Source organism: Paroedura picta, chromosome 10, assembly GCF_049243985.1.
Source record: "Paroedura picta isolate Pp20150507F chromosome 10, Ppicta_v3.0, whole genome shotgun sequence".
NCBI classification, from domain to species: Eukaryota; Metazoa; Chordata; class Lepidosauria; order Squamata; family Gekkonidae; genus Paroedura; species Paroedura picta.
This window is the reverse complement of record NC_135378.1, coordinates 86,041,349-86,064,818: the sequence shown is the minus strand read 5'-3', so window position 1 is coordinate 86,064,818 and position 23,470 is coordinate 86,041,349. Positions and strand designations below refer to the sequence as shown.

At 52.9% G+C, this 23,470-nt stretch overlaps 1 protein-coding gene across 1 annotated transcript; it reads left to right on the top strand.

Annotated features, from left to right (window-relative positions):
• The first annotated feature begins 1,385 nt into the window (after positions 1 to 1,385).
• Positions 1,386 to 23,389, top strand: VPS16 (VPS16 core subunit of CORVET and HOPS complexes). The gene is made up of 24 exons (XM_077301246.1): positions 1,386 to 1,544; positions 2,588 to 2,679; positions 3,647 to 3,738; positions 4,328 to 4,456; positions 5,429 to 5,573; positions 6,871 to 6,986; positions 8,339 to 8,461; positions 9,734 to 9,789; positions 10,375 to 10,464; positions 10,760 to 10,854; positions 11,334 to 11,410; positions 12,417 to 12,548; positions 14,009 to 14,136; positions 14,790 to 14,825; positions 15,178 to 15,286; positions 15,439 to 15,573; positions 15,739 to 15,847; positions 16,701 to 16,798; positions 18,297 to 18,404; positions 19,493 to 19,570; positions 20,096 to 20,265; positions 20,727 to 20,823; positions 22,193 to 22,296; positions 22,739 to 23,389. The coding sequence occupies exons 1-24, from the start codon at positions 1,492 to 1,494 to the stop codon at positions 22,881 to 22,883; spliced, it is 2,517 nt and encodes an 838-aa protein (XP_077157361.1). The 5' UTR covers positions 1,386 to 1,491; the 3' UTR covers positions 22,884 to 23,389.
• The last annotated feature ends 81 nt before the right edge of the window (positions 23,390 to 23,470 follow it).

The window sequence follows — 23,470 nt, the reverse complement described above, 5'->3', positions numbered from 1 at the left end:
CTATCTGCAACTAATTTCTGAGTCAGGGTTAAAATGTCAAAGAGCATTAAGATAAGGGGGAAATTAGCTTTCCTGACAGTTAATAATTGTCAATAGTTGTCAATGGTTGCTCCCAAATCGATTATGGCAGGAATTATACATGTGTAAACCTCTGCAGAAGAGCCTCTTGTGGTGCAGAGTGGTAAGGCAGCAGTCTGAAAGCTTTGCCCATGAGGCTGGAAGTTCAATCCCAGCAGCCGGCTCAAGGTTGACTCAGCCTTCCATCCTTCCGAGGTTGGTAAAATGAGTACCCAGCTTGCTGGGGGGTAAACGGTAATGACTGGGGAAGGCACTGGCAAACCACCCCGTATTGAGTCTGCCATGAAAACGCTGGAGGGCGTCACCCCAAGGGTCAGACATGGTGCTTGCACAGGGGATACCTTTACCTTTTAAACCTCTGCAGTGACAGCTTTTCATGATTTGATTTTAATTCTAAACGACGTCTTAACAATGTAAATTGTCATTTTGGTATGTTTTATGTTGTTGTCACCCTCAATGAGCCTTCTGAGAACGCCAGGCTACAAAAATAATTATTGTTGTTATTGTGACTGAGGGGAACCTCCCCTTTCAGAGGCACTAAACCTCTAAATCCCAGACCCAGGGAACAACGCCAGGGGAAAACTTCAGCCTCCATGCCAGCCTTCCTCAATGGTTTTCCTGTGGAGACACTGTCAAACATTCATCAGGGTCAGGAAAGCCCAGCAGTGGCAGGATCCTGCAGAAGATGGCTGGGAAGCAGAGCTGTGGGCACACCCACCCAGGGCCCAGGAAAAAGACCTGCCTTAAATTTAGAAAACAGCAAGACTGAAAACAGCAAGACCCACAAAATTCTCGTGAGCAGTGACTCACAAAAGCACCTCTCCACCACAGATTTTGTGAATCTTTACGGGTTCCTGCTCTTTGCTGTCACTGCAGGCAGAACACTGCATGAACTCGAAAGCTCCCACCTTGAATAAATCTTTGTTGGTCCCAAAGGTGCCCCTGGACTCTGGTTTGGTTTCGTGGTGCTGCTTCAGACCAACACAGGCCCCCCACTTGAATCGACCCAGAATTAAATGAGATGCAGGTGGCTCGCCCTGTTGGTCCAGGGACACCTGGAAGACCAAGACATCCCAGTTAAAGGGCCCAGCTTCCCGCCGTGCACAAAAGGGTGTCTGAATAATGACTGCTTGCACAGGAGAGCTGATGACCCCCAGAATTGAACTAGAGCCCGGCGGGCAGCGGGCCAGAGGGGCTCCGTAAAACCTTTAAGCCGGCCACGTTCCTTTCCAGGCGCAGTTTTCGCGCGCAAGCGCAGTTCGATCCAGCCCGTGCGGCTGTAGATCCCCCACCAGGGGGCGGCAGAGAGCGGCGGCTGGCGCCCTCAGCCAAGATGGCGTCCGCGGCTTCGTTCCGCCCGCGGGCGGGGCGGTGAGGGCGGAAGTGCCCGGCCCGACCGGGAGCAGCGGGGCGATGCATTGCTACACGGCCGACTGGAACCCCCTCGGGGAAGAGGCCTACTACCGGTCCGTGAGTTGCCGCCGCCGCCCCCTCCCACCCTCCCTCCCTCCGGGGTCACGCCCAGCTGACTGTCCTGGGGAGGACCTCATTTGGGTGCAATGCCTCCGAAGCGCCCCTTTCCTCCAGGGAACTGGCTCGTGCAGGCTGGAGATGAGCTGGAATTCCGGGGGGGATGTCTTCAGGTCCCGCCGGGAGGCTGGCATCCCCATTTATGGTGCCCTCTCCAAAACTTCCTTTGAGCTGGAATTCCGGGGGGTCTCCAGTTCCCGCCTGGAGGCTGGCATCCCCATTTAGAGTGCCCTCTGCAAAACCTCCTTTGAGATGGAATCCCGGGGATCTCCAGGTCCCGCCTGGAGGCTGGCATCCCCATTTAGAGTGCCCTCTCCAAAACCTCCTTTGAGCTGGAATCCCGTGGGATCTCCAGGTCCCGCCTGGAGGCTGGCATCCCCACTTAGAGTGCCCTCTCCAAAACCTCCTTTGAGCTGGAATCCCGTGGGATCTCCAGGTCTTGCCTGGAGGCTGGCATCCCTAGGAGGGATCTCCCTGAATTACCCCTCATTTCCTGATTGTGGAGATCAGTTCCCTATTTGGGATGCCAACCTTCAGGTGGGACCTGGGGATCCCCTGGAATTATAGCTCTTTTCCAGGTCAGTTCCCCTGGAGAAAAGGGCTGCTTTGGAGCAGAAACTCCAGAGCCTTATACTCCACTGAGGTCCCCCCGCCCCAAATCCCGCCCACTCCAGCAAAATAGGTTTTTTTAAAGTTATATTCAAAGTCAGAAAAAGAATAGGGACATGGTAGGACCTTTGTGGGGACCACAAAGTGACATGATTTTGCCCCACTCCACATCAGGGGAATTGCCAAGCCTGGCTGCATAGCCACTGTAGCTACCTTTATGTTGTGATGGGCTTCCTGGGTGTAACTCTGCTGTGATCAATAATATATAAGTAACCGCATTCCGGAAGGATTCTGTGTCCCCGCAGGATTCTGACCGGCCTCCTTGGAGCCGTTTTGAGGCCCATGTCCTTCTGTTGTGTCCCCCCTGCAGGAAACTGGACCTCTACTCCATGGTCTGGGACCTGAGAGAGGAGGGCCTGCGGGAGTGTCTGGTAGCCGCTGCACCTTACGGAGGACCCATCGGTAAGACCACTTTGGTGGGTCTGTTCGAGCAGAGAGAAATTTCATCTACTGTTTCACCTCTCAGGCCTGGCACCTGAGAGGATTCAGGGTGCCATCCTCCTGGCGGTGGCTGGAGATCTTTGTCTGGGTCTGGAGAACTTTTTCTCCCTCTCTCCAGAGCTTGAGGGCATGCAATGAACTGATGGGCAGTAGGTTCAGGCTGGACATAAGGAAACACCACTTTACACAGAAAGGGCTTCAAATGTGGAATTTGCTGCCGCAGGATGGAGTGACGGCCACAGGAATTAATAGCTTGAAAAGGGGATGAGAGAGATTCATGGAGGATAAGTCTATCAGTGGTGGCTGAAGGGAACCTCCACGTCCAGAGGCACTACACCTCTGAATCCCAGAGTCAGGAGGAAATATCAGGGGAAGTCTTTGGCCTCTGTGCCCTGCGGTTGGCCTTCCAGAGGAACTGGTTGGACACTGTGTGAGACAGGAGGCTAGACTAGATGGACCCCTGGTCTGACCCAGCAGGGCTTTTTCTGATATTCTTAGGGTCTTCTGTTCTTTCCCTCCACCTTCAGAGGTGCTAGGCCTCTGAATCCCAGAGCCAGGAGGCAACATCAGGGAGGGCCTCGGCCTCTCTGCCCTGGTGTTGATTGTCCAGAGGGACTGCTTGGCTGCTGTGTGAGACCAGATGGACCATTGCTCTGCTCCTGCAATATGCTTTTCTTACAAGTGATCTCCAAGGGGCAGAGCTCGGTTCCTCTGGAGAAAATGGCTGCTTCGGGAGGGGGGCTCGGGAGTCCAGAGGAACTGAGCTCTCTCATTCATCAGCCCCAAGCAAGTGGCTGGCTGAAGAGCTCCATTTTGCCGGCCCTTTGGAACTGCGAGACCTCGTGCAGAGCCTGCAGGTCTTCCGGGAGCTCCTTCCACCAGGTTTGGGCCAGGACTGAAAAAAATTAGAACTTCTTTTTCCTTTTAGCTCTGCTGAAACCCAAGAAGGAGAAATCACCTAGTTCCCGTCCGGAGTTGCACATCTATTCTGCTTCAGGGGTCCGCTTAGCCAGCACTCTGGTGAGTAAGAGACCTTGGGCATCCCCCAGAATTACAGCCTGCTGACACCCCCTCCCCTACCGAAACCCCACCCCCCTAGGCTCCACCCCCAAAATGCTCTGCAGCTGACCATCCTAGTGGCGAGGGAAGCCCCCAACCCAGCTGACACGGGCTTCCCTCCAAGGGTGAGAACTTTTCCTTTGTTGCCAGAGTTCAAATATGCAAAGACAGGCAAAGCACCCAGGCTGCTTAAAATACGACAATAGTTTTCCTAAGAAGAGAATCAAACTTTCTGTTGAAAGAGGAGAGAGAGTCCTAACTAGCTGTCTAACTGTTCAATATTCATTCAGTTTGCTTGTCCTGTTCTGGAGGCAAGCAGGGAGGATGTATTCCAAGAATAATAAGGGGAATTGAGGTTCTCAGGGAAGGTGGGTGGGTGCGCTCCTGGGGGCCATGGGAATTGTAGTTCGTGGACCTCTGGAGAGCCACAGTTTGGCTCTGAGGGACTGTGCAGTTGACTCAACCTTGTTCGGAAGTCCCTGTACGGAGGCTGGCCCCGCTGAAGGCGCTGCCTGTCGAAACCAGCGGCCAACATGGTGTTTTCTCACAGTGGAAGAACTGCCCGGCGGTGCATCTGGGCTGGACGGCCAGCGAAGACCTCCTCTGCATCCAGGAAGATGGCTCCGTGCTCGTCTACAGCATCTTCTGCGAGTTCAAACGCTGCTTCCGCATGGGCAACGTGAGTGGCTTGTGTGCGCGGGGGGGGGCAGGGGGGGAGGTTATGCTGACCGCCCAGCTTGCTTCCATTTCGTTTGGGCATACGTTAAAGGCAGCGCTGTCCGTTCTGTGGAGTTGCGTTCAAAAGCCAACGCGAGGCTCTAGTCCTCATGGCGTTGGAGAAAGAATGCGCAGTCAAGACTTGCAGAAGGTTAGAGAAAAGAACGGGGACTTCGTTGGGGGATATTTTCAACAGCGGGGGAGGATCTTCTCTCAACCTGATGCTGGTTTTCCACCTGTCTGCCTCTCTCCCTGTGTGGTTTTTGATCAAATGCCGTCTAATGTTGTTTTTTTCAGTCAAAAGAATCCGCAGGGCAAAAGGAACGTCCTCCACGCCTGTCGTTTTAAGTTGAAACTACAATAGTCCTTGTAATATAAATTGCTAAAGCCTAGACTTACTATTAAATTCTTATGAGAGTGGTGATAACATTTCAAAACCTATTTTATTAAATCCATGCACCACGTGTTAAGCGATACCATTACAAACCAGCACGACTGGTAATCCTGTTACTTTTGGTGCATGCTCAGAACAAATCAGTAGCAGGATCTTTTGTTTGGACAACTTTTAACATCATTCCCTTTTGTATTGATGGGTTTTTTTCAATCCCCCTTTTGCAAAACCGTTTTAGAATGGATGGACATTATTAAATGACTTAACATTAAATTAACCTTCGTTCTTATCCTTCCCATGCGCAACTTTCTTTAGTTGATGCAGTAGTCAAAAGTGTAGCTAGTTGACTCTGCATTTTTATGTATTTAAAACAGTTCTTGCTGGCCTGCCTCTGGCCAAAGGGCCCCTTCTACCCTTGGCTGAGATCATCTATCTCTTTGTAACAGTAGAGTTCTACCTCACAGGGTTGATGTGATGGCGATCAATTGCTAGGCCCTGACAAACAGCCGGTCCTTCTCTGACGTGGCTCCCTCTGTCCCTCAGGAGGTGCTGCAGAACCATGTGGTGGAGGCCAAAGTCTTCCACACGGAGTACGGGACTGGGGTGGCCATCCTCACGGGGGCCAACCGGTTCATTTTGGCCACCAACGTTGATGACCTGAAGCTCCGGAGGATGCCTGAAGTGCCTGGTGAGCCAGCCAAGGTCGTTTTCAACTTTGCCTCTTGTCTGTCCCTACGCCGGACTTGATCCTTTTTGTTACGTTTTGTTTCTGCATTAGGGCTCTTAAAAGAAAAATCTCGTTCTCTTAGTCCCTCCCTCCTTTTAAAAGAATGTCTTTGCCAGCTTTCCATTCGGATCAGGTCTCCAAGGCAGTGGGCAGCAAGACATTAAAACATTTCAGCATCAAAGCTAGCTGCTGATCCGTCTGGAGCCCGATTCAAGGTGTTGATTTTGACTTTTAGACTTCAGTGGCTCAGGGCCGGGGTATCTGAAGGACCGCCTTCTCCTCTGTGTTCTTTCCCCTTACAGGGCAATTGCAGGGGGAGGCCTTCCTGGCTGGCCCATCAATCAGAGGTTCATTTGGTGGGTACATGGGACAGGGCCTTATTGGTGGCAGCCCCATGATGGTGGAACTGCGTCCCCAGGGAGGTGCCCCGGCCCCCCCCCACTTGCGATCGTTAAGAGGCAGCTGAAGATAGTGTGATTTAGGATTGCCTTTGAATAAAGCAATCCTAAATTGAGATTTTAAAATTATGCTTTTATATGTATCTTTCTGAGCGGCCTTAGCAAACGACGGCCAGGATCTCTGATGTCGGAGGCCTCTGTTACCAATCAGAGAGGAAAAGCCAAATGTTAGTAATCCATGAACAAAACTCACTCACATTTGCTGCAAAAGAAACCGCTCTTTCTGTGGCCAAATAGGGAGCAAAGGAGCCTTCGACTGGCGCAGAGAATATAATGACCCAGAGCTCAGTCCTCACGCTCTTCATGCCCGTCCACAAGTGGATCCTTTGCTTTCATCCGTTATAATAATAAAACCAGAGTCCAGTCAGGCACCTTTAAGACCAACAAAGATTTATTCAAGGCGGGAGCTTTCGAGGGCAAGCCCTTTCTTCCTTGAACCTGGCCCATCCTGTCACTCCAACTTCAAGCCATGCTTTGGACTTTCTTAAATCCTTCCTCGTTTCTCTCAAAATACATTCTCAAACTAGGCTCTTTTCATCTAACTCCTGATGCATCATCTCTCCCCTCAAATAATCATCCACCTCTTAACTTGATTCATTCTTTTAGCTGCATATAACATTTAGTCGGGCTTATGCTTCTTAATCTTTACTTTCCAGTAGAAGTTTCTCAAGCTTGTCGTCTCAGGCAATACATTTCTAGCTCCCATCAGAGGCTTATAAAATACAGTCCGGCCCCCATCAAGCCTCTGGTCAGCCGTCCTTTTGACCTGGGTTCTCTGCCTCCCCCCCCCCGCCCTGCAGGCCTTCAGAAGCCTCCATCATGCTGGACCGTCCTGTGCCAGGACAGAGTGACCATCCTCCTCCTGGCGGTCGGCCAAGACCTGCTCCTCCTGGACAATACAACCTGCTCACCAGTGGTACGTGAGTGGCGAAGGGGTGGCGGGGAGCAGGGCAGGAGAAGCATCTGCTAACTGTTGCAAGGTTGGGGGTCTGCCTGTGGAGCGTTTCTTCAAGGGGGGTCTCAGGTGACAGCAGCAGGGTGTCGTGGTTAAGAACAGTGGCTTCTAAGCTGGAGAGCCAGGTTTGGTTCCCCTCTCCTCCTCCACATGCAGCCAGCTGGGTGACCTTAGGCTAGTCACAGTCCTGTTAGAACTGTTCCTGCAGAGCCATTCTGTTGGAGCTCTCTCAGCCCCACCTGCCTCACAGGGTGTCTTTTGTAGGGAGAAGAAAGGGAAGGCGATTGTCAGCCACTTTGGGTAGTGAAAAGACTTGAGGCCACGCTAAGCAGGCCAGAGCAAAGCCAGCCTTCCTTGAGGATTACAACAGAGTAAGCATCTTCACAGAACACATATGTTGGCAAAGAGGAGATGCAAAGGAAGGAACGGGTTTTTTAAGGACTTGAACCCCTGCCCCCTAAACTAAACAAGGGAAAGATTCAAATGGGTCGCCCTGTTAGTCTGAAGCAGCACAATAAAACCAGAGTCCAGTAGCACCTTTAAGACCAACAAAGATTTATTCAAGGTGGGAGCTTTCGAGTGCAAGCACAGAGTGCTTGCACTCGAAAGCTCACGCCTTGAATAAATCTTTGTTGGTCTTAAAGGTGCTACTGGACTCTGATTTTATTAAACGTGGGAAAGTTGGTTCTTACAGGAAAGAATGTTTGATCAGCCAGTAGACAGGAGGTCTACAACAGTTCCCAGATTCCGCTCCAGCTGGCTGCCCCTGAGAGCTGGGAGGTTTTACAGCCCTCAAGGTTAGAGATAAGATTAACATAACATTGGTCAGAGTAGAGCTTCAAAGGGGAGCAGAGTTACACTGAAGGAACAAAGAACACATGAAAAAGAAGGGGGGGGATAATCAAGCTTGGCTAACCTCTCTCCAAGGAAAAATGGGAAACATTGGCATGGCACAGGACACTCAGTTGCCAAAATCCAGGTGTCATCAGGGGGGCCAGAACTCCAGAAACCCACCCACCGTGCCCCCTACAGCACCAAGGACACAGAGCATCCCTGCCCCAGGCACAGTGTTCTGTCTATGCCTGGTGGCCAAGAGCCACCTCTGCTCCAGATGTTGATCCAATCCCTTCTTGAAGCTGTCGATGCTTGTGGCCCCCACCCCTTTCCTGCAGCAGTGAATTCCACAGATTCACGACTCTTTAGGCCTTGTATCTGTTCTGAGCCTACTGCTCATTCATCTCATCGAGACAAGAAGAGGCTGGAGTTGGGTGTGGGAGGGGATTTGAATCCGGTGCTCTCACCTGTGTTTGCAGACCCTGCCGGGGATGAACCCGCTAGCCGGCTCCTACCTGCGCATGGCCGTCTCGTTCAACTACCGCTACCTGGCTCTCTTCACCGACACCGGCTACATCTGGATGGGGATGTCCCACTTAAAGGTGAGCTAGCGGGGCCAGCGGGGTGAAGGTGTGTAGCCAAATCCCCCTGGGTTGGCAAGGGAGGTGCAGGGCATTTGCCTGCCCCCAAGCAGCCTCTGGATCATTCCAGGAGGAGCTCTGAAGGCAGCGACCCCGCCCCAAAACCGGGCTGACAGCAGCTGAGGTCTCCCTGTGGTGCTGCCTCTGCTGGATCCGAATTCGGCTGCCTTGCTGCTGAAGGGCCATGAGCCGAGCAGAAGCCATGCCGGCTCTCTCCTTGCAAACTGCCCCCCTCTGCCCAGCTGGGTGATAGACCAGCCCTGCCAGCTGGAATCCCCAGACAGAAGTTTTAGAACGCAAGGGAAACCATGGTGGATCAGGCCAGTGGGCCCTCCAGTCCACGCTGGGGGTCACAGTGACCCAACCCAGGGGCCATCAGGAGGTCCAGCAGCAGGGCCAGAACTCCAGAAGGCCTCCTCCCACTGTGCCCCCTCCCAAAGCACCAAGAAGACAGAGCATCACTGCCCCCGACAGCGCGTGTCCTTGTGGCCAGTAGCCACCGATGAACCTCTGCTCCAGATGTGTGTCCAACCCCCTCTTAAATCTGTATTTAGCCACCATCACTTCCTCTGGCCAGGAATTCCTTGGGTTCATGACTCTTTGGGTGAAGAAGGACTTCCATTCATGTGTTCTAAGCCTTCTGCTTCCTAATTTCATTGAGTGCCCAGGAGTTCCTGTACTGTGAGAAAGTAATTCTCCCATGCATGAATTTGTAAACCTGTATCACGTCAACCCTCAGTCATGCTTTCTCCAGTTGTTTGTGCCGTGGGGGGCAGATGGACCTTTTTCACCCCTAGCCAGGAAGTCAAACCAGTCTCCCAGGGAGCTTCAGGGGGTGGCAGGTGGTACCTGTGACCCTCTGCTTCCATACGTTCCTGCCCAGGTGTTACGATCACAGGGAGAGCCCCTTCCTGACTGTCTGGTCGATCAAAGAAGTTCATTTGGTGGGTGCACAAAACAGGGTCTTTTTGGTGGCGGCCCCACAATTATGCAGCAGCCTTCCCAGGGAGACGTGCCCGGCCCCCTCACTTTCAGTCATTAGGAGGCAGTTAAAAATACATAGTTGTCCTTAAACCCTGGATTAAAATTGTGGTTTTCCATTTTGGTTTCCTGCATTTTCGTACGTTGCACATTATTTCTTTCATTGCCTGCTGTTGCATCCTGTCTCGGGCCGCCCGCCTGATTTCTCCCCTCCCCTCCCGTTTTCCTTATCCGGACTCTGCGTCCCTGCAGGAAAAACTGTACGACTTCACCTGCAATTTCCGAACGCCGCCCAAGCAGATGGTCTGGTGAGTGTAGCCTCTTCTCTGGCCAGCTTCTCTGCCTTCTGGCTTTCCTGCCCGGAGGCTGCCAGTTTGGAGGACGATTCCTCTGCGTAGGCCTGGGGCCACCTTCCTGACGGGTAGGGCGGTTCCTCTGTGGAACAGGCTTCCTCGGGAGGTGGCAGGCTCTCCGTCTTAGGAGGATTTTGCATGGAGGCTAGATGGGCATCGGGCGGCAACTTTGCTTCTGTGAATCCAGGCAGACCATGAGAAGGAGGGCAGCTTTTCATACATGCCTGGGGTTAAGCCCATTGAAACTTGGAGATTGGGGGGGGGGGGATTCTCCTCCAGGCTGGTTTACGCCAGGAATCCCGGAAGTAGGCTTGTACCTCTCCGGCACGCTTCGGCCACTTTGGCAGCCGTTGGATGCCGGAGCGTGCCGGAGCGCACAAGCCTACCTGGAAGGGTGTTGTGGGTCTTTTTTTTTGGGGGGGGGGCTTTTTCTGGGCCCAGAGCCAGGGTGTGAATTGTCCGCATTGTGCAGGGGGTTGGGCCCTTGGTTGGTCTCCAGGTTCCCATGTCTGACCTACTGCCGGTCTCTCGCCGTGACAGGTGTACCCGGCCTCGTAGCAAGCAGCGTGCGGTGGCCTTGGCGTGGGATCGGCTTCTCCTGGTGGCAGGGAACGCCCCAAAGGGGATCGAGTATCCTTGGAGGAAAGCCCTGGTGAAGGGGAAGGCGCGCGTCTGTGTTGGTATGAGCGTAACGTTTGTTTTAGTTAACTCATTGGGCATTGTGTGGCTGGCTCCGCCTCCTGTGGCCGCCATTTTGTGAGGAAGGTGCATGCTGGTTGTGGACAGCCCCACATCCCATTTGCATCTCCAGGAGGCACAGTCCAGCATGAGCTTTACCACGTTGCTGAAGCTTCAGACCCACCCAGGGTCCTTCTAGCATTGCGGGTCTCTTGTTGTCCTGGGAGTTCCTTAATTCCCCCTCCAGATATCACCTAGATGAGGACTCGTACCTGGTGCCAGAGCTCGATGGTGTTCGGATTTTCTCCTCTTCCTCCCATGAATTCCTTCACGAGATTCCAGGTGAGTTTTTTTGGAATTTCAGGAAAGCGGCAAGAAGAAGAAGAGCTGGTTGTTTATACCCCACTCTTCACTACCCAAAGGCTTGCAGGTCCCTTTCCCTTGCTCTCCCCACAACAGACACCCTGTGAGGTGGGGCTGAGAGAGCTCTGAGAGAACTGTTCTGCGAGAACCGCCCTAGGAGATCTGTGACTAGCCCAAGGTCATCCAGCTGGCTGCATGAGGAGGAGGAAATCCAGATTAGAAGAGCTGGTTTTCTACACCCTGCTTTTCACCCCCCAAAAGCAGCTTACACTCCCTTTTCCCTTTCTCTGGGGGTTGCCTCTTTATTCTAGTTTTAACTGTTTTTTTTAATCATTGCTCTAAGCCTCCTAAAGACACAAGGAAAGGTGGGGTATAAATGTTTAAATAAATTAATATATGGGAGATTTTTGGCTGTCTGCTGCCGATCCTGAAGTTTTCTCTTCCTGCTTCCTTTGCAGAAGCCACCCAGGAGATCTTCAAAATTGCCTCCATGGCACCGGGAGCTCTGCTACTGGAAGCCCAGAAGGCATATGAGGTAACCCAGGATCGACAGGGCCCAGGACTGCTGCCTCTTCAAGAAGAGGCTGTAGCTCAGGGGCAGAGCCTCTGCTTGGCAGGCAGAAGGTCCCAGGTTCAATCCCCGGCATCTCCAGCTAAAAGGATCAGGCAGGAGGGGATGGGAGAGACCTTGATCTGGGACCCTGGCTCAGGGGCAGAGCCTCTGCTTGGCAGGCAGGAGGTCCCAGGTTCAATCCCCAGCATCTCCCGTTAAAAGGACTGGGCAGGAGGGGATGGGAAAAACCTCAGCCTGAGACCCTGAAGAACCATGGGGAAGGGCTGTGGCTCAGTGGAAGAGCCTCTGCTTGGCATGCAGAAGGTCCCTGGTTCAACCCCCAGCATCTTCACTTGAAAGGACCAGGAAGGAGGTGACATGGAAGTCCTCTGCCTGAGACCCTGGACAGCTGCTGCTGGTCAGAGATTGTTGGTCTGATGGTCCAGTGCAGCCGTGTTCTTTGTCGGTGCACTTCCTGGAGACGGAGGGAAAGCAGACCGTTTGCCCCTGCATCTCATTTCGTCCGCTGATTGTTACAGTACACACGGACAAGGTTTACCAAAACGAGGGGACTTCACTGGGACTTGTCATTCTGTCAGAAACTGGCACGCTCCTCTTAGGAACGTGAATTGCATAATGTAGTTTGGTCACGGTGCCCTTAACAATGCGCCAGCTAATTAATTCATTAATTAAATGCATTACAATTCATGGGAATTGTAGTCCAGGGACAGCTGGAGGACTGCAGTTTAACTACCCCTGCATGAGAGATTAAAGCCAGCGACAACAAAAGGTCAGCTAGACATTCTGGCTGTCCGTCTGAGATGGGTCTCTGGTGTGCTTTCTGCAGGAGCCGGTGCTGTTAAGGCTCTGGAGTTGCAGAAAGGAATCAGGTGCCTGTCTGAGTGGATACTTGCAAGGGGGAAATTTCCCTCCGTTAGGCCAGGCCCAGGCTGTGGAGCGCTCAACTCTTCTTTTCCTCTCCCCTCAGAAAGAGAGCCAGAAGGCCGACGAGTACCTGCGGGAGATCAAGGAACAGGATCTGTTGCCAGAGGCGGTCAGGAAATGCATTGAAGCCGCCAGCTACGAACACGACCCGGAAACTCAGAAAGCTCTCCTTCGGGTGAGTCACGGAAGCTCAGCCTCTGGCTGCACGAATGGGGGCCCACAAATGGGTGAGGGGGGAGGTATTCTGCCATATTCTCTGTTCTAATGTGATTTTAGGGTTTTTGTGTCCTTTCAGTGGGGGTTTTAATGGGATTTTATCGGACGTTGTCACCCGCCACAAGCCGGCTCTGGGAGTGGCAGGGCATTATTTTTGAAGAATCAGCTTCTCTGTTTGAAACAGGAAATTAGATCCCAAGAGAGTCTGTGTCTTTTCCAGGTTTCAACCCCAAATGTCTTGAAATTTTCCAACGCAGAGTTGGTGTTCTAATAGGAAAAAGTTCTGGAAAGGGGCATGCAAGCACTCTGGAAAAATTCACCAGCAGTTACCTTTCTATAGAATCTATAAAGTTGGAAGGGTTCCCTAAAGGCCATCTAGTCCAACCCGCTGCTCAATGCAGGATCAGCCTAAAAGATCCACGAGATGCCTGTCCAGCCGCTGCTTGAGGACCGCCAGTGAAGGGGAACTCACCACCTTCTTGGGCAGCCCATTCCATGGCTGAACTAGAATTTTTTGTCCTGATATCTAGCCGATATCGTTCTCCACATACTTTAACCCCATCACTGCAGTTCCTGACCTCTGCTGCCAACAGGAACCTTTCCTTGTCCTCCTATAAGCGACAACCTTTCAAATAAAGACAGCAATAATGTCCCCTTTTCTGCCCCTTTTGCTGGAATTCCATTTTCAGTTTGCCAGTTTGGTGTAGTGGTTAGGAGTGCGGACTTCTAATCTGGCATGCCAGGTTCGATTCTGCGCTCCCCCACATGCAACCAGCTGGGTGACCTTGGGCTCGCCACGGCACTGATAAAACTGTTCTGACCGGGCAGTGATATCAGGGCTCTCTCAGCCTCACCCACCCCACAGGGTGTCTGTTGTGGGGAGAGGAATGGGAAGGCGACTGTAAGCCGCTTTGAGCCTCCTTCGGGTAGAGAAAAGCGGCATCTAAGAACCAACTCTTCTTCTTCTTCTTAAAATTTATTCCATATAGCTGTGTCTTCCAGAAAATATGGGTCGTTAACCACATTTCACTGAAACCCCGATCTCTGGGCTGGGGGGCTGGAATTCTTGGGGTGGTGTCCCCTTATGGCAGCCCTTGTTTACAAGAGATTGGTTGCTGAATCAGGAAGAGGTAAAACTAAACCTCCCCAATTCCAGCCATGTCCTTTATTCAGCAAAGGGTTAAGAGGATGGCCAGTGGTGGCCTAGGGAAGGGGCTCAGGTTGCCATCTCTGGTCTGGAAAGTTCCTGGAGATTTGGGGACACAGAGCAGGGGAAGGTGAGGTTTGGGGAGGGCTGTCCATGGGACTAATGCCGCGAGGTCACACTCCAAAAGGGAACTAATCTCAGTCGATTGGAGGTGAATTTATTTCAGGGAGATCTTTTCAACTCCTCCCGGGTCATTTCCTTTGTGCCTTCAGGCGGCTTCCTTTGGGAAATGTTTCATCGACAAGTTCCCGCCCGAGAGCTTTGTGGAGACGTGTCGGGACCTGCGGGTTCTCAGCGCCATCCGGGATTACCAGATCGGGATCCCGCTCAGCTATGCTCAGTATCCTTCCTTGGCCAATGGTGCAAAATCGGGCAAAAAGATCTCATTAGTGAAATTTGCAAGAATTCCCGACAGGCAACATCAGGGGAATCGGTCGTCTGCGAGAACTGACTTGATGTCATGGTTAAGAAAGGGAGCCTCTGATCTGGAGAACTGGGTGTGATCCCCCATTCCTCCTCAACATACAGCCAGCTTGGGGGACCTTGAGCCAGTCACAGTTCTTGTAGAGTTCTCTCAGCCCCACCTACCTCACAGGGTGTCTGTCATGGGGAAAGGAAGGGAAGGTGTCTCTCTGCCCTCTTGCTGGCCCTCCAGGGGAACTGGCTGGCCCCTGTGGGCGACGGGAGGCTGGACTGGAGGGACCCTCCCTGGTCTGACCCAGCAGGGCTCTACTGAGGTTTGTTTCAGGGGAGGGTCTTGGGCTCTGTGACCCGTTGATGGCTCTCCAGGGAAACTAGTCAGCCGCTGTGTGTGACAGGATGTTGGACTAGAAGTGCTGTTTGCCAGATCATGTGATGTTCTTATTTCTGGCCACGTCTGACGTATGAGCGATCTCCTTGGACCAGCAGTGTTTGGCCTGCAGAAATAAGGTTAGGCTGATCCAATGCTCCAAAAGGTGTCCTTTGAAGAATATCTCCTTAGCAGCTCTTCAGGTACAAACAACTCACCATTGAAGTTTTACTGGACAGGTATGTGCTCCCCTAAAAAAAGCCATACATCGGGGAGGGTGGGGCAGGGGCCTTGGATTCAGGAGCATTCCGCCAGAATGGCCAATACAGGGTTGAGCCCCTGGCCTGAGGGGCAGTCATAATTTTGGGTGTGTTTTGTCCCCAGGGATGGAAGGGGGAGGAACCAAGTTGGAACATTCAGCTGGGGGGTGGGGGGGACCAAGTTGGATGTGGACCTGAGTTCCTCCCCAAAGCCTTATAGACCTCTGACCCCCGACAGTTCAAGGTACACTTCCATTGAACATGGATGCTTTACCTGGACTCTCCTCTGGGTGTGGAGGGTGCTAGCTTCCTGATGCTTTTGATGTCGTAGGCTGGTTCTGCGGAGGCTGTACCCTATTGCGATCAAGATCTGCGAGTACCTGCGCCTCTCGGAGTTCCAGGGCATCAGCCGGATCCTGGCTCACTGGGCCTGCTACAAGGTGAGGATCGGGGCCCACATTTCGCAAGCGGCGTGGATCAGGAGCGTCCAGGGACCAGTGGCGGGGCACCTGGCGGAAGCCTCACCTGACTGTAGTTTCGGATCTCCGCTGTTTGCTGCCGGCAACGTGGCCCCCTCTGAAATCTTTTCTAGGTTCAGCAAAAGGAGAAGTCCGACGAGGAAGTAGCCTACGCCATCAACCAAAAACTGGGCGACACCCCGGGCATTTCGTACTCGGAGATTGCTGCCCAGGCCTACGAGTGCGGCCGGAATGAGCTGGCTATTAAGGTGCAAGGGCCGGGGGGAGGGGGGCTCTGGTGCCGTGTGGCAGGAGGGCAGGCCTGTAGCCATGGGAGTGCAAAAGGGGGGTGGGAGTGGCGCTGCAGGAATCCAACCTTTCGGGACCCCCACACCCGGCTGGCTGAAAACGAGTTCCCCTGCTGTGTGTCCCAGCTGCTGGAGTACGAGCCCCGGTCCGGGAAGCAGGTCCCACTGCTGCTGAAGATGAAGAGGAGCCCGCTGGCCCTGAGCAAAGCCATAGAGAGCGGAGACACCGACCTGGGTAAAGGAGGACCTGCCTGGCCGTCAGGGGGAGGGAGAGCGGGTGCCGGCTGGCCCGCCCTTTGGGCCCTGGGGTCTTCCGAGCGGCTGGCAAAGGGCACGGACTGCCATTCAGCAGTCAAGATGCTGCCCGGTCCCAGGTTCGATTCTCGGTATTGCCAGTTAAAGGGATCTGGCAGCTGGTGATGGGAAAGATCTCCGCCTGAGACCGTAGAGAGCCATGGAGAGGGGCTGTGGCTCAGTGGGAGAGCCTCTGCTTGGCACGCAGAAGGTCCCCGGTTCAATCCCCAGCATCTCCAATTAAGAGGACCAGGCAGGAGGGGATGAGAAAGACCTCAACTGGAGACCCTGGAGAGCCATGGAGGGGGCTGTGTGGTAGAGCACCTGCTTGGTCTGCTGAAGGTCCCCAGTTCAATCCCCAGCATCTCCAGTTCGAAGGACCAGGCAGGATTTTATGGGAAAGTCGACCTTTCTCTGCCCAGGAGAGCCAGTTTTGGCCAGTAGTGACTTGGATGGACCAATGGTCTGATCCATTTTGAGGCAGCTTCTTATGTGCTGAGCATAACCTCACTCTTCAGCATTTCGTGGTTGCACCTGCCACCCAGTGTCAGATTGGTGATCTCCCAGTGGTTTCCATTATGTTCACGTGCTGCAGGGGTAGTCAAACTGCGGCCCTCCGGATGTCCATGGACTACAATCCCCAGGAGCCCCTGCCAGCGAATGCTGGCAGGGGGCTCCTGGGAATTGTAGTCCATGGACATCTGGAGGGCCGCAGTTTGACTACCCCAACGGGCTGCATGAGCCTGTGGGATACCCGTGTAGTGCCTTAACCGCCGCCTTTCCTCCCCTCCCAGTCTACACGGTCATCTTGCACCTGAAGAACGAACGGAACCGGGGCACTTTCTTCATGACCTTGCAGAACCAGCCCGTGGCGCTGAGCCTCTATCGCCAGGTGAGAATTCTTTCAATCACATCGACACGCACATGCTTACACATGACTGCCCACGTGGCCACACACCCAATTCTACTGCAGACGCAACCAGGAGTCCGTGATCCATCCTGATGTTGCTTGAAGGCAAGAGGTTGGGGGCGGGGGGCATATTTCTAATTGTCATATGGTGTGTGTGTTGTGTAGCCAGGAGATGTGCGGATTGTCTGGCAGCCAGGCAAGGGACATTTGGAGGTAGTTTGCCGTTGCCTACCCCATCATGGCCCCTTGTTTTCCTTGGAGGAACTGCCAGCCAAACCCTTGGGTCTAAACCTCCGGAAGAAGTTCCTGACAGTCAGAGCGGTTCCTCAGTGGAACAGGCTTCCTCGGGCGGTGGTGGGGTCTCCATCTTTGAAGATTTTTAAACAGAGGCTGGAGAGCCATCTGATGGAGAGGCTGATTCTGGGAAGGTTCAAGGGGGTGGCAGGTGACAGTGGATGAGCGAGAGGGTTGTGAGTGTCCTGCATAGTGCAGGGGGCTGGACTAGATGACCCAGGAGGTCCCTTCCAGCTCCTGGATTCTGTGATTCTATGGATGCCTCCTGTCCAAATATGAGCCAGGGTTTGCCCTGCTTAGCTTCCGAGGTCTGTCGGAATTGGAGCTGGGCTGGTGGAGGAAGAGCACTCCTGGGGCAGCACTGAGTGTTTAAGCCTAGGAGAGGGGAGATCCCTGGATGACCATGAGCTTGTCTTCTGCCTAGCCTGCCTTTCAGGGTAGTCGTGAAGCTGAAATTGAAGATAGCGGGCAACACTCTAAGCTCCCAATGGGCAAAGTGGGATAAGGTTTTGGCTGGGATGATGATGGTTAGTAGTCAGCTTGGCAGGGCTGTTGTGCAACTTTATGCACCTCGAGACCTGTGGTTGAACTGCCCAGACGTTGTCGATAGAATTTCTTGCATGCAACCAGGATCTCTTCCACTGGGTAATTATGTGTGCTGATTTGAATGCATCAAGTCTATGTACTTATGTGTCTGTGTGCACCGGTGTGGTTAGAGCGTCAGACTAGGATCTGGGTGTCCTGGGTTTGAATCCTCACTCTACCCTGGGAGCTTGCTAGGTAATTTTCGCACTCTTGGCCTAACCGAACTCTTGGGATTGTAGTGAGGATAAAACAGAGGAGGGCAGAAGCTGCAAACCACTTTAGGTCCCTCCTGGGAAAGAATGTGAGATAAAAAGGAAGTGAATCACAATTGCTGACATTATTTCTCATGTTGTTACATTCGGGTGCGTCCCCGGGTTGGTCTGAAGCAGCAGAGCAATTATTTGAGTCTGGGGGCACCCTTAAGACCCACGGAGTTTTATTTCATTGCAGAAGTGGACTGCAACTCTGTCGGTCTTAAAGTTGCCCCTGGATTCAAACTTTGCTCTGTTGTTTCTCCTGGTGTCTCCCCAACAACCCTGCAAGGTAGCTAATGCTTTCCTCTCGGGCTTGCCTCTCTTACCATTTGGCTGCTCCTCCCCAGTTCTGCAAGCACCAAGAGCTGGATACCCTCAAAGACCTCTACAACCAAGACGACGATCACCAGGAACTCGGAAACTTCTTTGTCCGCATGAGCTACACCAATGAGCAGGTGGGCATTCGTGGGACATGATCAGAGGAGGAGGGGGCAGAGAGAGGTAGGCAGATCTTGGCAAGCTCACCCAGCGGGCCTTGTGTTGTTCTAGGCGGTTCTGATGGGCAGCAGATGCTCCCCAATTATATTGTCAGAGCTCAAGGATTGAATATCGGGGCAGAATTGAGCAATCTCCTGTTGTCCCGAATTTGGGACAAAATAAAAAGAAACCGCCAAGTTTCTAGACCTTAAGACTGCTAAAAAGAAAAAGGCTCAGAGCAGTACGAGATGGAACTTCCAAAATGCCGAGGGGCATTTCTGTAGCATCTTGCAACAGGCAGAATAAGATATACTGCTGTGTATTTGAGCCTGTTAATTCTGCATGCTATAATGGGCCATGTTCACTTCATAATTTGCGGCAACTGTTTTTTAGACTTCTGGTTGGTTCTGCAACCCAAATCTTCTTGCATTGCTTATTGACTATTTCATCTTGTCGATTGTGGTGATTCACTGTGTGCGATCCGCCTTGTTCCAAGCCAGACCGTAGAGCACTGGAAGCATCTAAGATCGCCCATGCGTTTACACCCAGAAGTGACTGGAAACTCCTGCAGGGGCAGGAGGGGGGGCAGCCTGCTAGAATAGCAAGGTTACGGACCTCCCCCTATTCCACATAGTTTTCCTTCTTTGTTTATTTATTTGGACCTCCAGAGTGTGAGACAGGATGCTGGACTAGAAGGACCCTCACCGGTCTGATCCAGCTTAGTGTAGTGGTTGAAATAAGCCCCTTGTCACCTGGCAGGCTGGGTTTGATTCCCTACTTCTCCTCCATGCAGCCCGCTGGGTGATGTTGGGCACAGTCATGTTAGAACTGTTCTCAAAGAGCAGTCCTGTCAGAGTTTCTTAGTTTCTTATCAGGGGAAGGCCTCTGTGCCCTGTTGTTGACTCTCCAGAGGAACTGGTTGGCCCCTGTGTGTGAAGCAGGAGGCTGGACTAGGTGAACTCTCAGTGATCTGATCCAGCAGGCCTCTTCTGCTGTCCTCATGTGATCCACCGTCTTGGCCTGTTCTCTTCTGGGCCCAATCCGTCCCGTGTCCATTCCCTTTCAGCGGATCGAGGAGCGTGTAGCAAGCCTGATGAATGCTGTGGACGAATACTACAAGGCCAAGAATGAGTTTGCGGCCAAGGTGAGGCTCCTCTCCGCGTTGCCCTCGGGATGCTGGCTTTGCCTCCCAACACTGCTGCCGGAAAATCTCCACCAAATCTCGGCTCTCTGGCCTGCCCAACAAGAAACGCCGGTTTTCCTCGGAAGATTGTCCGGTCTTCTTTAGTGTTGGATGCTTCAGCGTCCGAAGCTGCCGTTCCCGCCCGAAGCAGCCAGCTCTGCTGGCTGCTTCGGGGGGAGACGGCGGCTTCAGACGCTGAAGCATCCTACTTTGAGATGATCAGAACAATTGAAATGAAAACTATTATTCTTTAAGCAGCCTGGTGCCTGGCTCTCTGCATATTCAAACCCTGCCAGCAGTTTTTAATCCTAGAATTGTGTGCACTGGGTAATAAACAGTTGCATCCCATCATATTTTTTTTGTTTGCTTAACACCTTTGGGTTCTTGGCAAAACGACTTCTGCCAATTCCCGGGGCAGAGACGTGTCCCACCCCAGACTATCCTGCCCGGAGCCGCCCCTTGACCTCCCTTCCACCCGCCCGACAGGCCACCGAAGACCAGGTGAAGCTGCTGCGGATCCAGCACCGGATGCAGAAGGAAGAGGACAAGCCGTACCTGGACGACTCGCTCCACGAAACCGTCTACAAGCTCATCCTGGACAAGAACTACAAGCGGGCCGAGCAGATGTACCGCGACTTCAAGATCCCTGACAGACGGTCAGAATCACGGCAATAAATTATAGCGTTAGAAAAGCATCTTTCCCAGCGCCCGAGAGCCCCTTGAGAAACGTCCTTCCTCCCAGTTGCTTAGAGGTTACTGATTGCCTCTTACAGGTTTTCATATCTTTCACCTGTACTACATGTCCCTTTCACTGCCAACCTCCAGGTTGAGAACCACTGGAACTGCAGCAACTCCTCTGGGGAAAATGGCTGCTTAACAGGCAGGGCTATATGGCCTGATACTCTGCTAAGGTCTCCATCCTCCCAGTTTGCGCCCCCAAAATCTCCATGTCGACTGAGGGGAACCTCCAAATTCAGAGGCTCAAGGCCCTGATGTTGTCCCCTCCTGAGGAACTGGTTGTCCCCTGTGTGAGGCAAGATTTTGGACCAGAGGGGTTACTGGTTTGACCCAGAAGAGCTCTTCTTGGGCTCCTCCTTCTCCCTTCATGCTTTGACAGGTTCTGGTGGCTGAAGATCAGTGCCCTGGCCGAGCGGGAAGACTGGGACGAACTGGAGAAGTTCTCCAAGTGTAAGAAGTCGCCCATCGGCTACATGGTAAGGAAGAGGGGCCGAGGGATTCCCGGCCGATGGGCAAGGATTTCTCCGTGTCGTTTTAGATTGTCAGAAGCTGCAGGAGAGTGGTGGTTCGGATCGGGGCCGGGGCGTTGAGGTGGGGGGCCAGGGCTTCTGATCCACCCTTCCTTTGCCATTACCCTGATACAGACGACACTTTAGGATGCTTTAGGTATGCTTAGGATGCTTAGGGTGCTTTAGGGTGCTTAGGGCTGATCCTGCGTTGAGCAGGGGGTTGGACTAGATGGCCTGTATGGCCCTTCCAACTCCATGATTCTGTGATTCTATGATTCTATGGCCTATATGGCCCCTTCCAACTCTATGATTCTGTGATTCTATGACACGACCCCATAGATGCCATTCACCTATCAAGGCCTTACGAATACTGCTTTTCACCAGGGCGAGTACAGCATAGCAGTTAAAGAAGGTTCTCCTGCTTTGGAAGTTCTTAAGCAGAGGCCAGCTAGCCATCTGACGGAAAGGCTGATTCTGTGAACTTAACAAAGGAAAAACCAATCTGTCCAATGGCTTAGTCAAAATTTAAGAGTCTCTGTTATCTCTTTATTATTATAATTTCCACCGGGACTCCTGGCGGAGTCCCGGTGGAAATTATAATAATAAAGAGATAACAGAGACTCTTAAATTTTGATTAAAATCATAGAATCATAGAGTTGGGAGGGGCCATACAGGCCATCTAGTCCAGCCCCCTGCTCAACGCAGGATCAGCCCAGAGCATCCTAAAGTATCTAAGAAAAGTGTGTATCCAACGATCCAAAAGTGTGTATTAAGCCATCAGACAGATTCTTTTTTCCTTTGTTGTGTTTTGGGACCATCCACTTTCTTCTTGCTGATTCTGGGAACTTAGGCGGATGGTGAGTGGGTGGGCAGGGTTGTGTCCGTGCTTGGCTCTTGGTGCCCTTTCTTGCCTGCCCAGGGTAATGCCAATCGCCACTTTGGGGTCAGGTGGCGAATTTCCTCCAGGGATTTTGCCGGGGGGGCATCATCTGGGCATGGAATTGGGGTCATTGTGGGTGGGCAGGTAGTTGTGAGCATCACGCATTCTGCCAGGGGTTGGCTGGACTAGATGACCCTGGAGGTCCCTTCCAACTCTTATACTTTTATGAGTGTTGGACTTGAATTGGAAAGATCCCGATTCAAATATCTGCTCTGCCACGGAAGGTAGCAGGGAGACTTCAGGCCAGTTGCGACCGCTCTACCTGGCATACCTCGCAGGGCTGTTGTTAGCACGGGAATGGGAAAACAAGGTCGTGAGATGCTTGGAGTGGGGGAGTAAAGAAACAAATGCATAAATGCAGTCACTCTGCATTGATTTTGGGTTTCCTTCTCTAAGCCCTTTGTTGAGATCTGCATGAAGCAGCACAACCGCCACGAGGCCAAGAAGTACACCCTCCGCGTCACCCCGGAACAGCGAGTGAAAGCCTTGATCCTGGTGGGGTATGTTCTCCCTCCCCTCCCCTGAAGCAGGGGGGGCAACGCCCCTCCCTCTGCTGGTGGATCCAAGCACAGCAAGGGCACGTGGGTGGGTGGGTGGGTGGGTGGGGTCCGTTGATAGTTGTCAAGAAATGGTTCAGCTCCATCGTTGGCCGGAGACTGGAAGAAAGTGACTTTCTCCGCAGCAAAAACAGACAGGCCCTTGTCCTTGGGGAGTCGTGTCCCCCGTCTGAAGCACACCGGTTCCGTGCTCCTTTCCTGCCGTGCACCGGTCTGCTTTGTCTCTGAATCTGTGGAGGGAGGGACTGAAAGAGGGAAGCCTCTGCCTTAGAGACTGTGGTTGTGAGGCTCTCCACACACCACCTGGAAGTAGAATGCCACCCACTTTGCCCTCGTTGACTTTCCCCGCCTTTCCTTTCTTCTCTCGCCCTCCCTCCGACCGCAGGGATCTGGGGCAGGCCGCCGATACAGCCATCGAGCACAAGAACGAGAACGAGATGAACCTTGTCCTGTCCAAGTGCACGGCCCCCACCGACTCCTCCGTCGCCAACAGGATTAACTGCGCCAAGGCCCAGATCCTGAAGAAATAGCTGCCAGCATGCCCCTCCGGGTCTTCCGGGCCCACCGCCCACCCCCTGGCTCCTGTTAGACTGGGGGCAGGGCGGGAGGAAAGCTCCCCTGTGGGACATTTTTGCAGCCGGGATGGAAGCTACGAGTGACATGTTCTGATCACAGCCTTTACTCTGAGGTAGATCTTGGCCCCTTTGAGTTGGCCATGGACCCCGCAGATCCTCTCCCCCAATCCCTGTTGATTTCGTATTTATGCATTTGTGTTGCAAAAGGAGCGTGTATGAGAGGGAGAGAGAGAGAGAGATGACCCACTCCAGAGGCATTTCCCAGCACGCAGTTTGGGTCCCTCCTCTTGCAAGACCCCCAGACAGCCATGTGGACCTTGGCCGGTCTGTGTATCTCAGCCTGCAGGGGGGCCCTCCATGGTCCAGGCCATATCTGTCGAATTTGGTTGTGTCTTTGTAAATTTTATGTTTACTGGTATACTCAGTAATTGCACAAGGAAATAAAGAAAGCATCTCAAGTATTGACAAGCTGTTTCCATTGCTCTGCCTCCCCTTCCGCGTGTGAGTTCTCTCGTCCTTTCTGTGCCTGGGAAGGGGGGGGC

What these genes read in the sequence shown, in the direction of transcription:
- VPS16 (XM_077301246.1), top strand. Translation starts at nt 1,492, where the DNA reads ATGCATTGCTACACGGCCGACTGGAACCCCCTCGGGGAAGAGGCCTAC. An exon ending in GGAATGAGCTGGCTATTAAG is followed by an intron (nt 15,574 to 15,738) that starts GTGCAAGGGCCG and finishes TGTGTGTCCCAG; the next exon opens with CTGCTGGAGTACGAGCCCCG. An exon ending in GAGCGGAGACACCGACCTGG is followed by an intron (nt 15,848 to 16,700) that starts GTAAAGGAGGAC and finishes CTCCCCTCCCAG; the next exon opens with TCTACACGGTCATCTTGCAC.